Source organism: Lethenteron reissneri, chromosome 36 (genome assembly GCF_015708825.2).
Source record: "Lethenteron reissneri isolate LAM-NWPU_2019-01 chromosome 36, ASM1570882v1, whole genome shotgun sequence".
NCBI classification, from domain to species: Eukaryota; Metazoa; Chordata; class Hyperoartia; order Petromyzontiformes; family Petromyzontidae; genus Lethenteron; species Lethenteron reissneri.
In genome coordinates, this window is record NC_083814.1 from 2,721,815 (window position 1) to 2,737,972 (window position 16,158).

The 16,158-nt window shown below is 51.5% G+C and overlaps 1 protein-coding gene across 1 annotated transcript in view; it reads left to right on the forward strand.

Annotated features, from left to right (window-relative positions):
* The window catches only part of LOC133351245 (putative oxidoreductase YteT), a 190,926-nt gene extending 175,347 nt beyond the window's left edge, over positions 1 to 15,579 (forward strand). The window contains exons 12-13 of the mRNA XM_061566328.1: positions 12,062 to 12,223; positions 13,615 to 15,579. Coding sequence (XP_061422312.1) covers positions 12,062 to 12,223; positions 13,615 to 13,725 — 273 coding nt within the window. The 3' untranslated portion in view covers positions 13,726 to 15,579. The remainder of the gene's footprint in view (positions 1 to 12,061; positions 12,224 to 13,614) is intronic.
* The last annotated feature ends 579 nt before the right edge of the window (positions 15,580 to 16,158 follow it).

Below are 16,158 nucleotides of genomic sequence, written 5' to 3' on the forward strand. Positions count from 1 at the left end.
ACTCGGCTTGTTCTAGAGTGGAGACGCGCCTCCATTTAACTCTTGATATAAATCCAAGGAGGCTGCACGTAGACGAGAAACAAGGATATATATTTTGTTTAAATGAAATTGGCAGCGCGATATTGAAAACGGAGAACGTCAACACGGCACAGTATCCCGTTGCGAATTACGCTCGTAATTTATTTTTGACTGTCGGTTCGTGGCGTCGTCGCTAAATCGCTCCGGCTCGTGGCTGACGTCGGCCAGAGAATGAATGGCACGGCTTTGATGGGATTGCGTATCCCCCGATTTCCACCGTGCCGGAAAACGCGGCCGCTGTGGTCGGTTTACTGCAGCGGCATCGCTGAGGTTACCCATCGTGACACTGATGGGCCACTGCCTAATAGCCTTCCGATATTAGCAAGCCACTGAGAGCGATGCACTTTTAAATTATCTAGATTGAAAACTCATTTTTTTAAACTGCATTTTGCGTTTAGTTTGTTGTGCTTTTCCCGCACCTCCGATTAGCACGGTTGGTTACGTGCGGTGCTAAAGAAGTTTAACGTACATACATACGGCATTTCATCTGTTGGATACAACATACAATACTTACGACATTTCATCCGTTTGATACAGCAATTCGACATGTGCTCTCATATCCTCATTCACGATTATTTCAGAAAGCGACATCTTAAGTTTTAGAAAACCAAATATATTGACTTCAGTATGAAGTTGTCAACCGGTTGTTACACGATGTCCCGTGTTGGTGTACACGATTGGATATCAAATACGCAAATACACTTTGCGGTGCATCTTTGTGAGCTCTCTGGCGCGTTTCTTAACCGCGTAATGTTCGGCACGACATCCGACGTCTCGCTCCACCTGCGTTTGTTTTGCCGAATAACTGCGAGCACAACTACGAGAAAAAATATGAACTCTAAAGCGGCCATCCACATTTTTATTTCCTTCAAATAAATTGCATCGATGCATCTGTGAACGCACCAGGAGGAAGAGGGGCACGCACACTACAACGCTGGCTCGGGTAGACATTATATCTGGTTATGATGCTGCCTGCTGCTGCTGCATAGGCAGTGGTGGCGCATAACACACAAACAACAACAAACTTAACACATTTGTCAATAACAACACTGTGGCCTGAACAAATATATAACAATAATATATAATTGGCGACGTTTTAGAGCAACGGCCCTTCATTGTGGCTCACAGATAGAGGGGCCAGAGAGACAGAGACTGCATCATGCGGCCTGATGAGAATTTTGTTTTTAATGTTTTCTGATGACCGGTTCTTAAATTGGCATCTGAATAGTTACACTAATATCTATGTTGTATGTATTGTTCGACCTCTTTCGCACCGTACGTAGCCAACCGTGCTAGTCGGGCGTGCGGGGGGGGGGAAGGACAACAACCTAACACATAAAAAGCAACAACACAGAAAACAACAACAACAACAACAACGAGACGCGACCAGGGACGTTACCAACTACACAACCCGACAGGGAACACAAACGTGGGCAAATGTTGCGACGCGGATGCACACAAACACACAAAGACAAAGATCCCCCCTATAGCCTTAACATACTGTTGGGGCAAGTGCTGTTAGCGAGCACCTATGAAGGCCGGCACGACGCTATTGGGCAAAGGACAAACATTTGTTTTCATCGTGAAGTACTGTATTGCTACTCGCTGTTGTAGTTCTGCATATTATACAAAGTCAACGCACACTGAACGCGCCTGCCTGTTCAAACGAGCCTGGGTCCAGTCTCACGTCCATTGGTGGCCTTGAGCCAGTGAGGGAAACTCCACATTGCCAGAGCGGGGGCGAGTTTATCCACAACACCTGTTGCCTTCCTACACAACGGGCACCATTCTATAAATCCCCGAGTGGGATCATTTGCCGAGTCAATCTCCCAACTGGGATTGGAACCCCGCGACCTTCTGAACCGTTGCCGTGGTTGGAGACTTGTGAACCGTGCGAGGCACCCATCTGTGCATCATCGTTGTACGTACATACGCGCATACGTTGAACTTCTTTTGCGCCGTACGTAGCCAAGCGCGCTTATCGGAGGTGTAAGTGATGCGGCTTTGCGAAGCGGTTTTGCGAAGCGCCAGCTTGCCCATTCCCCATCAGTGTGGTGGTGCACGCGCGTATTCCGTTTCTCCTGTTCATTTTCGCAAATTCTCAATGGGTTTCGCGGCAGAAGTAAAGGGCTGTGCAAGAACTCGCACTTGGCCAGCTTCACGTAGCGGTCGGGTTTCGGAAGTGCAGGTGGTGTGGGTTGTGAATATCAACCGAACGTGGAACTCCCATCCAATTTCTACTGCGGTGACACATCCGTGCGTACGGTCGTGTTCCCCTACAACGCGGTAGTAGTTGCATTCCTGAACAACACCGCGTTATGGAAAATCGCGTTATGTTATTTAATATCGGGTAAATCACAGTCCGCGATAACACGTGGGATGCGTAACGCAGGCTGAGCAAAGACTGAGGCGCGTGGGTAGCATCTAGAAGCATCCAGCAGCATCCCGCTGCCTCGTGCGACGCTACGCCGAGGCAGCCGCACAACCGCTTGTTCCTACTCGCGCTGCGACGTCGTTCCGTTCGCTCGATCGCGTTATATTCAATTTGCATCCACGTTATAAAAAAATTATTCCCTAATAGATTCATCGCGTTATAGCCAATTCTCGCCCTGATAACACGTGGCGTTATAGAAGGACAAACTGTGCTGTATGTTGAACTTCTTCGCCAGCCGTGTTCATGGGACAGGTGCGGGGGAAGGGCAACAAACTTAACACAAGAAGCAGTTCTCAAGAAATGAGTTTTCGATCTCGATGATTTAAAAGTGCACAGCTCCCAGCGGATTCATAATATCGGAAGGCGATTAGGAAGTGGCCCATCAGCGTCACGTGGAGACATGGACTACCTCCCAGCATCCCTGGGCGCTTAGACATCGATGCCCAAACGGACGCAAGCCTCTTATAGCCCATTGCTACCGTGGGTAGACATTGACAGCCCCTTGTTTATTTTCTCTGTCGATCCACTACGTGCGTCGTTGGGGGGGGGTTACCCGGCCATCCTTCATCACGCCGGTGCAGCCCAGCGCGGGTTGGTGAGGGGGGCCGACAAGGACCGGTTCAGATATCACTCGCCCATTATTATTATTATTGTTTTATTATTATTCTGTGGCCCGGATTCGAACTCAAGGTTTGCCGATATTCATAGAGCAGAGCGCCAACCGCTACGCCCCGCCGTGCGCCGCGCCGTCTTGTGTTCGGCGGCACGTGCAGTGTTGCACATCGGTGGTGGTGCGGTCACTGCGATGTGCACTGCGCTCATGAAGTCGGCGACCCGGGTTCGATTACCCGCTCACTGCTGACACGGTTCGCCAGTACAATGTACGAACTGGCCGTAGGCGGCCCTCACCAAACCGCGCCAAGCAGCGCGTGGTGAAGTATGGTCAAATAACCCCCACGGATAAACAGCGCGAGTTGGGATGATAGAGTGCTCAAAATGATCATGACCACAATGACGGGCGCGGTAAAGTACGGGTCAGACGACCGCCACGGGCTGGCACGGGCACGGGGGGAGGCTTTCATCCAGAGGGTTGACGAACGGGGCAGCGCGGGATTAGACGACTCGTGTACGTGACCCTTCTCTGACCCCCACCCTAAGCGTTTCGCATTTGGGACCCGGCCGCTGTGACCCACGGAGGCGTTGATTCCCCGCTGCCTTCTCCGCGTGGTCTCAGGGCTCTCCCCTCCGATAAGCCTAAGGAAGGCTTTCTTTGCCGGTAAATCTCCCACGCGGCGTACGACCCCGCGTGCTCGACCGTGCGTGCCGGCGGAGGAGGTCACACGAATGTCGCCGCCTGGTAATCCCCGTCCGTTGTGATCGCGCTGCAGAGGCAAGAAGCCCTCGCTAATCTCGCCACCACCCCTCCTCGCTCGCTCGCCCAGAACCCCCCGCTCGTCGCCAGGTGCGGCGCACGGCACACGACAAAGATCCCCCTCATAGCCTGAACAGACTGTTGGGGCAAGTGCTGCTAGCGAGCACCTACGAAGGCCGGCACACGAGGGGGTGGGTGGCCAGCACCACGCCCGATTGCCTTTGTCTCCCCAGTGGCGATGTTTTTAACACCGCATCAGGTACTCATTTGAGGCTGAGTCGACGTAGGGGAGGCCCAGGACCGGTTCAGATAATCGTCACTGATGTTGGCCGTGAGCGGGAATCGAACTCGGGTCGCCAGGTTCGTAACACAGCGCTAGACTACCCGCGCGGCACAAGCGCGCACACACGCACACAGAGAGGCAGCGTACGTACGCAGACCTCGTGAGAGTACATTGAGTACAAACTATTTATATTTTTAGCAGGTAAATGCCCACTGAGCTATGTAGCTCTTTTTCAGAAGCGACCTGGCTATCACAAATAATAGCTCAACGAAGTGGCTTATCATCATGTGTGGAATTTATAGCAACTAAATACTCTAAATGCATGTTGTTAATTCTAAATGTGGAGGGGAAAACCGGAGGACCTGGAGAAAAATCCATGCGACCACGGGGAGAGAGACACCGCAAACTACAAATATAGAGCAGGCGTCAGGGTCAGGATCGAACCCACGACCTCTGGTATACCAGGTGAGGTAGTTAACATCTTGACACCGTGGCACCGGCTTAGCTGGCGTCTCTCTTTAGCATTAGATGTGGATTACAGTCACAAGATACAATAACAATACGGTAATGTGAAATGGTGCAATGTACTGTACAGCCCTTTTATCAAGCCACTGATTAATGAAGGCCTCCCACTGCCAGTCACAGGGATTTGTTTGACCATACTTCACCACCAGTGCCGGTTTGGTCAATGATGGTTTGTGAATGGAAGAACCAGGACCGGTTTAAATAGCACTCACGACTTTTATTAATATACAATACGTTGAACTTCTTTGGCACCGTACGTAGCCAACCGTGCTAATGGGAGGTGCGGGGGATGGATAACAATCTGAACAGAAAATCAGCTCTAAAGAAATTCGTTTTCAATCTAGATGGTTTAAAAGTGCATAGCTCCCAGTGACGTCCTAATATCGGAAGGAAGAGCGTTCCAGACGGCCACAGAAGCACATCTGAAAGCGCGCGATGCGGTAGCCGTCTGTGTTCGATGGCCGAGCCAAAATCCGCTGCTGCGATGATGACCGCAGTTTGCGTGATGGCTTCTGCTCCTTGACTTGGGGTGAGCTGTGGCCGGGAGTTGAACTTGGGTCGCCGGGTTGATGGGTGCAGCGCATTGAGACTGACGCGTCATCGTGGATGAATGACCGTTGGCGGCTCCAGCCAGCGGTGGAAATTCCACATCCCAAATCCAGCTTTAGGCTTCCGTGACGAAGAAGCCGGGTTCTCAAGCGTGGCGATGTTTACGATCTCAGTCTTCGGCGCAGTATTAAAGTTTGGTTTCCACACAATTTGGCGGGTTTCCATGCAATTTGGCTGATTGCGGCTTTGAGATTTTTGACATTTTGGTTCGATTGATGCGTGACCCGCGCTTGATTTCGGCCAGGCATGTCCCGGTCAGTGTCCTGGGAAATATGTCTGCAGCTGGTAGCGGGTAGCTGGTACAACACCCGCATTCAGTGTCCCTCTCACTGTGGCTTTCACGTTCCTGAAATAGTCGATCGGCGATCCGGAAAAACGCTCCTCTCCTGAGCGTGGCACGGCATGCTGCTCTGTGGATAAAACTGCCCTTTGAAGTGGCTTTAGAAGGAGGCGGTGCACGGTGATTCATTGCACGTTGCGGAGCCTCGAATTGAAATGTATTCATCTCATGACTTCATAGTGAACATACAATTAGTAAAAAAAAACGGTGGATTAAAAAAATAGTTTTACTGTGAGAACATTATGTTACAAGACGTTACGGCATACTTCTATGAAAGCGTATTGGTCAGATGTGTACATCTCTCTGCTTGAATGAGCACGAGGGCAGTGGCAGTGACGGTGGTGGAAATTCCGCGTTCCCATGACGAGGACCAGTCTAGCCACAGAACAACCATTCTCAGTCTTCCACAGAGTGGCATCCATTTGGCAAGTTGAATCGCTGATCGGCAAATTTGCCTGTAAATGTCTTAAGACAACCATTCGCATGGCCAAAGTTACTGAGCCTAAATATCTTTGTGCAAAATCAAAGGAAGTTTTCTGATGGATAACTTTTGCCCCCTTCCCGTAGCAATGTGGAATTTCCACAGTCTGCTCAGGGTCACCAATGAATACGAGCCCTACCCCTGTACTTGACTGAGCAGGGTGGGATGCCTTGACCGTTGACTCAGACTCACGTGGTCGATGGACAGCGCAGCTCTCAACCAATGCGCTTTCAGGAGGTAGTACCCGCGTGTTGTTCGGCACGACGTCCGACGTTTCGTTGCACGTGCTGGGCACTTCTTTAGGAACCGGCGTGTTCATTTTGAACAGACTCCTTACTCGTGGACCGTTCCTCACAAATTCAACTTGCATTTACCAAAACATCCCAATGCTGAAAGATGCCACTGCAGATCGCTCGATTGGGATCAATCTCACAGCAGCAGCAGCAACCCCCCCCCCCACCCTATAAATGCTTTGATAGCAGCATCGTCTTCTCTGTCCTGACACTGGAAGTGGGACACTGGTAGTGGGACTAGGCCCAAAAGAAGGCTGTCGCTGGTGTCGGCCAATCAGTTTCAAAGACAATTTGTACATTATCAGACAATGCGCACGCGTTGTGAACTACCGCGCGTGTGACACGTTGCAGCGGGGTCATTTATTTTGTTTCAGCAAGCGACGGTTTTGTGACGGCCGTTCCCCGGTGTCGGCTGACATCTGCTGTTCTCGAGTGGTAGCTCACGATGTCCGACAGGATTTTCGATTTTTTTTTTTTACACCGACTATGATCCGCTTAATTTCAATTCACCCGTCGTTTGCAAGAGACCTCGGTAGCCCTGTTGATCGAGCAACGCAATTAACGAGTGCACAAAGGACGTCTCCTTCACGCGCCCGTCTCTCTACAAAAGCAGCTCGGAGTATTTGTTTCGCAAGACATCGAGCCGCACGGCCTTCTTGTAGGAGTTGTTGCAGCATGTCAGCATGCTCAACGTCAGTTTAACACGGGGGCTTTTCGCGACCAATATCATCCATAATACAGATTTTTTTTGGGGTTAGGTCGCGTAAATATATAAATGTGTCGTTAAACCCGCCACCACCCAACACAGCCAATTAGTAAGGTTTGTCACGTAAACAAAACGTGCTAATTCGTGACGAGTACAGCACTCCGGTGTGTTGAAGAGCAAATCCACAACGTATTTATTTCACACGCGCGCAGCATCGCACCCTGAGCAGCACGGGTGCGTCACTGCCACGGGACTAAACCTTCCGTGTCCGCTGCGACATCGTAAATGATAAAATCACGAAGAATAGGGGCCGTATTCTTAGTCACGGCACTTTCAAAACAATCATTCGCGTCCTTGTGAAAAATGTAAATCAAGTAACTCAGCAATGTCTCTCCCACATACAAAGTAAAGGCATTTTTTTCTTTACACAAACCATCAGCCGCACGGCACTTTGGGAGTGCGTAATCTCTCCAGCGTCGATTCAAGACGAGCAAAACTCTGGACCGGTTTCGACTTGCAGTGTCTCGACAGCAGTCGGGTTTGCTTGAATCAATGCCGTCGAACTGCAGAGCTGTCGACCCACACGGCTCACTCCGTATTCTTGTGCAGGGAAATTGAGTTTTCAGGTCCATACGGTGAACATCCGTTTCAATATGGGCACAAAAAAATTTGATTTCTTTGTGTTTCTCCCTTGTGATGGGACTTTGTCGGGTGAAAGTTGAGATTTATACGGACACGGGGTGACCAATAAGGTCTGAATTGTTCTGTAATTAGGTAGGGCACTGATAAGGGTTTGACAGCTATGTAACTGCCCATCTTATAGGCGAGGTCTTCGTCAGCGATTGTTGTTGTTGTTGTTTAAATGTATTACCAATTCAGACGTGACACCGATGACCAAATCACTCGGGAGCGCGCCCCCATCGCGTCAGACCTCGCAGGCTCAGCGGGCGTTGAGCCTGGTTAGTCCGCGGGCGGGCGACCACCAGAGCGAACGAGAGGGGAGCAGTGGGCGACGTGGACACCAGAGGGCGGTGCAAAATACAAATCCGTTGTCCACCTTCCTCCTGCTCGCCCCGCACCTTCACCACCCACCCCACGCACTGACCAGCGGGGTGAAGTACGGGGCCGTCCATAAATGACGTCACGCACCTGGGGGGGGGGGGGGTTGAGAAATGTGACGTCACATCAAAATGCGCAACTTTAAATAAATATAGACAACACGTTCTACTTAATTAAATAGACTTTTTAATAAATGTTTTTTCCTACAACATCAGAGTACAGCGCCACATTAAATACGCACTACAATGACAATAGTTTAAAGCGATTTGAAGCATGTTTTATTTTGGGGAGGGTGGGGGCAGAGCTTTGTGACGTCATATTTGAGGGGGGGTCTGACTTTTTGTGACGCCGCGTGACGAAGGGGGGGGGGGGTCAAAAATCGTCCAAAATCGTGTGACGTCATTTATGGACGGCCCCTACGGTCGAATGATCTTCGCTGCCAGCACGGCGCGCGACGCCCTTATCCAGCAATGGACCTGCACTCGTGCACAATGAACTTGCACACGCGCACACGAAACGGCTCGCTGTTGGTAACGATTGACGACCAATTGTGTTGCATCTCAATTTCTGGAGTCCTGTGACGAGGCGAGAGATGCTCTGCTGGAGCCCGCCAGGGCATCTTAGCAAGTCAGGACGCGACCTCGCGCCTCCATCAGAGTGTCATGATTCTTGTTCGTGAACACTTAACTCTTTCCCATTCCGATGACGCGCGTGTACGCCGTCGGTTCTTCCATTCCCTTCCGATGACGTACGTGTACTGCGTGTGTGTATGTACGTGTGCTGCGTGTGTGTATGTACGTGTGCTGCGTGTGTGTATGTACGTGTGCTGCGTGTGTGTATGTACGTGTACTGCGTGTGTGTATGTACTGCACGTCATCAGAACGGAATCGGAAGTAAAAGGCCACGCGGGAGGGCGCGTGGCACAGTTTGGCGCCAGCTATCTTAGAGTGCGGTCGTGTCGCTAGAGTTCTCTGCGGCGAATAGCAATGCCTTTTAAAACAACGGCGCTACGCCTCTCTAAATAAAAAAGTAATATTTAAAAATACTTTTTTTAAAACACGCTTTAATTAAATGTACCGTACGAGTAATGGCAGAACTCCACGACTCTAGGAAGTGGCCCTGAGGCTTGCCACAGAGTACGGGGCTGTGGTGATTTCCAGCCAACGTAAGTTGAGCGTGGACAATTTGACCCAAGGCGAAACATAACGTATAAAAAAGATGGTTTAAAATATTTTTTTTAATTTTTTATGATATAATATAGTATTATCATCAGTATGACATAAGTATACCAAGTTTGCAGTCGATACCACATTGGGAAGTGGGTTAAAATTGAGTTACAAGATTTGAGGATACGACAACAACAACAGACAGAGTGAGTTAAATAAAAAGCGTGTACTAATTAACGTGGGATTCAGCGGTGAACGGGACCCCCCCCCCCACCCTGCAACTTGCAGCCGTCTCGCAACGGCAAAGGGTTAAGCGGTGTTCCCTCTGCGCTGCTGCTGCTGCTGCTGCGGGTGATCCACTGCGTGCCAAGTTGTCTACCTTGCGGTGGCCGTGATTTTTAGCTCTGAGCGCTGGAAGAGATGTTAGAGATCCCAATTACTGAAGTGAAAAACAACATTACATGAGAGGCGGCGAGGCTGAAACCGTAAACTCGCCGCCGTGCACTCGAACACCTCTTTCAATCACGGCCGGCTGAAATTGCGAATTCGAGCCCCTCGTTCTCAAATTTGTCGACCCGGCGGCGCTTTGAAGCCACCCGACTCAGAACCGCACGGCCGCCACTGCGCGGCAAAGTCATCGAAATTTGGTGAACAACAACAACAACAACAGCCGCCATTCACCACCAAGTGGCGGTGACGTCGCCACGGCGCCCGTGCCAGGCCAGGTGCACTTTGAGGCTATCGCGTGAAGTGTCGAAGGCTCACTGACCGGAGGTCACGGGACAGACCCAGGTGCCACGGGTTGACTGACTGAGATGTCTGGCAGACGCATCAGCTGGTGCCCCCTACTCTGCCAAATTGCTGCATTTTAGCTGCCCGGCGTTCCGCTCGTTGTTGTGAGCATTGTTGTGAGCATCGCTCCCCTGCCCTCCGTTGTTGCTGGAGGGCGACTGCCTCTTACTGCCAGTAGCAGCGTCCTTCACGAGCCTCCTCCTCAGAGGCCGATCTTGACACCGCTGGTACCAGTCAATGACAATGACATTCAGTGTACACCCTCTGTAGCACCTGCAGGGTATTGTGGAATGCTGTATACACAATATATATGTTTCTAATTAATGTGTGCATTCATCCAGGTCCCATCAGATATCAGAAGATAAGCAGGGTTGGGGCTGGACAGCGCTTGTATGGGAGACCACCGGATGTTGCGACGGTAGAGACGAATGACAGAATGGCAGCCGACGTTCACCGTGGAGATGGAGCGATGGGATCAGCTCGTGCGCAGGAGATAGTTCGATAGATTGTTGCATTGCGGGACAGTGCAGGCGTGAGGTGGATTAGGAGAGATGCTGACGGCTTGCGCAGGCTTTCATCCAGAAGTGGATTGATCGTGGCTGACGAGTGGATTTGTCTGCCCTGATCAAGTTCAAGTGCGCCCCCTCCCCAGTGCAGATAAGCACGGGGGGGGGGGGGGGGTGCCACTGCGTCCCTGGGTGCAAAGGCAGGAAGCAGCCTGGAGGGGCAGGGATTTGGTGGTCTCAGATCGGACTGCACACAAAAAAGCATCACATTCAATTTGGTTCGTTCACTTAGTTTGGCCATCGCTTTGACAGTTACGCGACAGACATTCCTCCCATATGCGAGGCGAGTGGAAAGCGATGCCCTCCGCTGCGTGTGGACCAGAGGGGAGCGGCAGCGTAGCGGTCAGCGCTACGCTGCTCTACGAACCCGGCGACACAAGTTCGATTCCCGCTCACGGCCAACACCAGTGACGATTACTGGAACCCGTCCTGGGCCTCCCCTCGGTCGACTCAGCCTCAAATGAGTACCGGGTGTGGTGTGTAAACATCGCCACGAGAGAGACACGCAGCCGGGCGTGGTGCTGGCGACCCACCCCCTCGTGTACCATTCCGGCCTTCATAGGTGCTCGCTAACAGCACTCGCCCCAACAGTCTGTTGAGACTACACGGGGGATCTTTGTTTGTTTGTGTGGACCAGACGTGACCTGAAGGGGTCTGAGAGGTAGCTCTATGATCTCCACTTCTTCCGTCGAGATCAAAACAGAGGAAGATGGCCACAAACAAAACATCTCTGACGGACGATAAACTGTCAACTAGTTTTATTTGTAACAGGTAAGGCCCGCTGAGCGATCGAGCTCTTTTGCAGAAGCGATCACAAGTGATAGCTCAACGAAGCGGCTTATCACGTGGAAATTTACTGCAGCCAAACACTCTAAAACGCGCGATGTTGATTCTAAATGTGGAGAGAAAACCCGGAGGACCCGGAGAAAAATCCACGCGACCACGGGGAGAGAGAGAGACACCGCAAACTCCAAATATACAACATGCGTCAGGGTCGGGATCGAACCCACGACCTCCTGTGTACCAGGCGAGGCAGCTAACATCTCGCCACGGAGAGAGTGAGACACGCAAACTCCAAATATACAGCAGGCTCAGGGTCACACGACTTCCTGTGTACCAGGCGAGGCAGCTAACATCTCGCCACGGAGAGAGTGAGACACGCAAACTCCAAATATACAGCAGGCTCAGGGTCACACGACTTCCTGTGTACCAGGCGAGGTAGCTAACATCTCGCCACGGAGAGAGTGAGACACGCAAACTCCAAATATACAGCAGGCTCAGGGTCACACGACTTCCTGTGTACCAGGCGAGGCAGCTAACATCTCATAGCCACCGCTGCGCTGTCTCCGTGTCTCAGGGGGAGCTGCACTGCGAGGGTGGGGGCCCCGTGAGGGTCTACGACTTCCTCTCGGAGTCGTCCGCTCACCACCCCGCGGCGAGCGCCGCCGCCTCCACGAGGCTGTGCGGACACGGCGGAGCCGACTTCTTCCTCGTCGACGCCTTCATCTCCGCCGTGGCCGTGAGCGCCGCACTCCCCCAGGGGCCGTCGCCACGGGCAGGGCCGCATCAACGCCACGGGCTTCGGGGAACTGCATCCCAGGGGGCTTTGGGTTTTTGAGGCGGTCCCCCAATAAGACTAAATATAAATATACGATTTATTTTGTGTATATATATTTGCACGAGGTAAGGCCCACTGAGCTGTGTAGTAGCTCTTTCAGAAGCGACCTGGCTATCACAAATGATAGTTCAACGAAGTGGCTCATCATGGGGACATTTATAGCAGCCAAATTCTCTAAACACATGTTTCTAAATAGAGGGAGGTTTTTTGGGGAGTTAGATTCCGTAAATATATAAATGTGTCGTTAAAAACCGTTACATTTTAATTTATTATTTATTTTAACAGTTCGGATAGCTACCGACTTAGTGCTGCGTGAAAGCAAATTTTATCAAATAATACATTGTTTAAATGCATGCCTATACAGGCCACTAAACTTAAATAGGGATTACCGTTGGTACAGCTATTCTAATACACACAGTGGACAGGAAGAACAAGATCAAAGGGCTCGCATAATGCACATGCATAATGTATGTTGACTCAGTAATTAGTAACGTCGTACTCAGATTATAAATGTTGTGGCTTGGCTCTCCAACACACTGGTGGTGCTGTACTAGTGACGAATTGGCACGTTCTGTTTACGTGACAACTCTTACTAGTTGGCTGTGTCGGGTGGTGGCGGTTTTAGCGACACATTTATATATTTACGCGATCTAACCCAAAAATAGCACCTCTATTATGGATGATTTTGGTCGCGACAGGCTCCGTGTTAGACTGACAGGTTTCTAAATGTGGAGGGAAAAACCGGAGGACCCACAGAAAGATCCCCACGGCCATGGGGAGAGAGACACACAAACTCCAAATACACAGGCATTGGGGTCAGGATTGAACCCACGACCTCCCGTATACCAGGCGAGGTAGTTAACATCTCACCATCGTATATAACTCACAATAAAATACAATGAGGGGCCCCCAAAAAATATCTACAATGTGGCCCTGAGCATGGGCCCTGATTTAGGAATGGAAAGGCGTCCTCCCGCCTCCCCACCTCTCGTCGCCCCAGCTCATGGGCCCCAGTGCAGCTGCGATGATGCATTGGCAAGACGGATTTTGACCATGGAAAGTTATAGCAAGGAGAGGCAGCAGGGGGGGAACACGTGGAGCCAAAGTGGGAACACGTTCAAGACTCCCTCCACACAGAGACGACGGGGGCAATGAAATCGGTTAGCGGCGCAGGAGCGAGCCGCATCGGCGACGTCGCGAGACGGCGGGAGATGGCGACGGCTTTGGCGAGGATGAATCACGGCTGACGACGATGACGACGACGCTGACGATTGATGCCGTCTGCTTCACAGAAGAAGGAGCCGTCGCTCATCCTGACGGGGCCCGGGGAGACGCTGAAGAGCCACCTGCTGGTGTTTGCGGCGGAGCGAGCGCGGCGTGAAAACCGCGTCGTCACCCTGTGAGGGCTCGCTCGCCCGCTCGACCGCCCGCTCGACCGCCCGCTCGCCCATGCGCCCGCTCGACCGCCCGCTCCTCCCGTGCCAGCGCCACTGATGGAGCCGTCTCCCTGTCACTCTATAAACTCCAAAATTTTTTTTATTTTACCAGGTAAGGCCCACGAGCTGTTTTTCAGAAGCCACCTGGCCGTCCAAAACGCGAGCTCAACGAAGTGGCTTATCGTCACGTGGACATTTGATCGTAGCCGAATACTCTAAGCGCGTGACTGTCGATTCGTTAATGTCGAGGGAAATAAACCGGAGGACCCGGAGAAAAATCCACGCGACCACGGGGAGAGACAAAGACATGGGAACTCCAAATATACAGCAGGCGTCAGGGTCGCGATCGAACCTACGACATCCTGTACGCCAGGCGAGGTAGTGAGCATCTCGCCGCCATGATGCCTCCTCACCGCCGGCAGGCTCAACGCGGACTCGCAGCGCAATCGCCGCTCCACTTCAGGGAGCTGTGGGGAATTTTTGATTGCGACGCTCGCGACTCTTCCGAGATCGACCGAGCGCCGGCTACAGGGTACGACCGAGGTGGGGAATCTTGTCCTTACTGAGGGCCGAACAGGACGTTTAAACACCGGTGGCTCGGAGATGTTAACTATCTCGCCTAGTCTGCAGCAAGTCCTGGGTTCGATCCCGACCCTGACGCCTGCTGTCGATTTGGAGTAAGCGTGTTTCTCTCCCTGTGGTCTCGTGGATTTATCTCCGCGTCCTCCGGTTTTTACCTCCACATTTATAAACATGCATTGAGAGTATTTGTGCTGCAATACATTTCCACATGGTAAGCCACTTCATTGGGCTATCATTTGTGATAGGTCACTTCTGAAAAGAGCCGTACAGCTCAGTGGGCCTTACCTGGTAAAATAAAAATAAAGTTTTTTTTACACGAATACACTCGCACAGCTCGACCACCGCCGTCCCTGCAAGAGGCGCTTGCAGCGAGAGCAGTGGCTCAGCGCCCTCGCCTTACAAGGGCAGCACTGTTGCCAGAATTGGAAATACTCTCCTTCCTTTTCTTCTTCTTCCTCTGCTTCTTCCTCTTATTCCTTCTGCTTCTTTCTTCTCCTCGTGCGGCTGCTGATGTAGCTGCGGAGGCAACGACGACAATTTCACATCCAGGTGCTCAAGCCAGATAACCGCGTCAGGAGCCGCGGCGGGAGTGTCACCGCTGTGACGATGTCTCCTCCTCCTTCGTATTTGTCGATCGGGCAAATTATCTTCTTCCAGTACCCAACTAGTGCAGCTGAGACGCGTCGACGCGGTCGGCCTCGTGTGGCCGCGCGCCGCGTGGAGCGAGGTGGTTTGGATCCACTCCACAGCCAGCCCTGCGGCACCAAGCGAGGTCAACATTCTGGGGTGATTCTCGTTTCTCTCGGCAAATCCTCGCAGAGCCAGTGGAGGACGTGGTAAGGGCCTGTCTGTTGATGGTGTCGATCACTTTTGACTTTCCAAAGGAGATGTACTCGCTTATGGAAGTGTCTCTTTAAAGAATCTTCACTGCCACTTTCTTGCTTCTGAAAGTGCTTTGCTGTGCATCGACAGGGTGGTCCAGATGCCTTGTGACCCCAAATTAATTGAGCCATTTTTTGCCTTCGCATATTAATTTCTATATTTCTGTTTTAAATAAACCTTACTTTAAAAACATTAAGTTTTAGAGAATTGGATTGGGGGGGGGTGTCACAATACATCTGGACCACGCTGTCGATAATCACTTGGCGTTCGACCAGGGAGATGCTTTTGTTGTGGTGTTCAGAATCGATGGGTTCAGATCAAGTCAAAGTATCTATGGGGCCGTCCGTAAATGACCTCACGCACCTAGGGGGGGGGGGGGGGGTCAGACATTTGTGACGCCGTGTGACGAAGGGGGGGGGGGTGTCAAAAATCGTCCAAAATCACGTGACGTCATTTATGGACGGCCCCTATCTCCACGCTCAACCTATTACATCTCCATTCGTGGCGAAAATGCCCACGTTCCCCCGGCAGGGGGCGAGTCGTGTCCACTGAAGATCCACCATTCATCTCTCCCAAAAGTGGTGCAGGGTCGACCCGCTTCTGACCTTTGAGTTGATGACCTTCCAGTCGTGGGGCCGACGGCAACGGTCAACAGCGTGGGAGCGCGCCCCTTGAATGTGCTTCTACTACCAAATGATGTCGATTCTTAAACAACAAAAAACACCGGGATGCTTTGGGTTCAATCGGAAAAAAAAATTGCAATAAAAATGTGGGGTGCCGATTTTATTGACGGTTCATTTTGATGTCGCCTTGATTCTACTTCGGTTCGAAATGTGGTCGTAAGGAACTTGCAATGCGTTTATTATTTCCGTAGGGTAATCTGGGTGGTGGTGGTGGTAGCGGTGTCATTCGCGTGGGTACGGTTTGTCTTGGGGG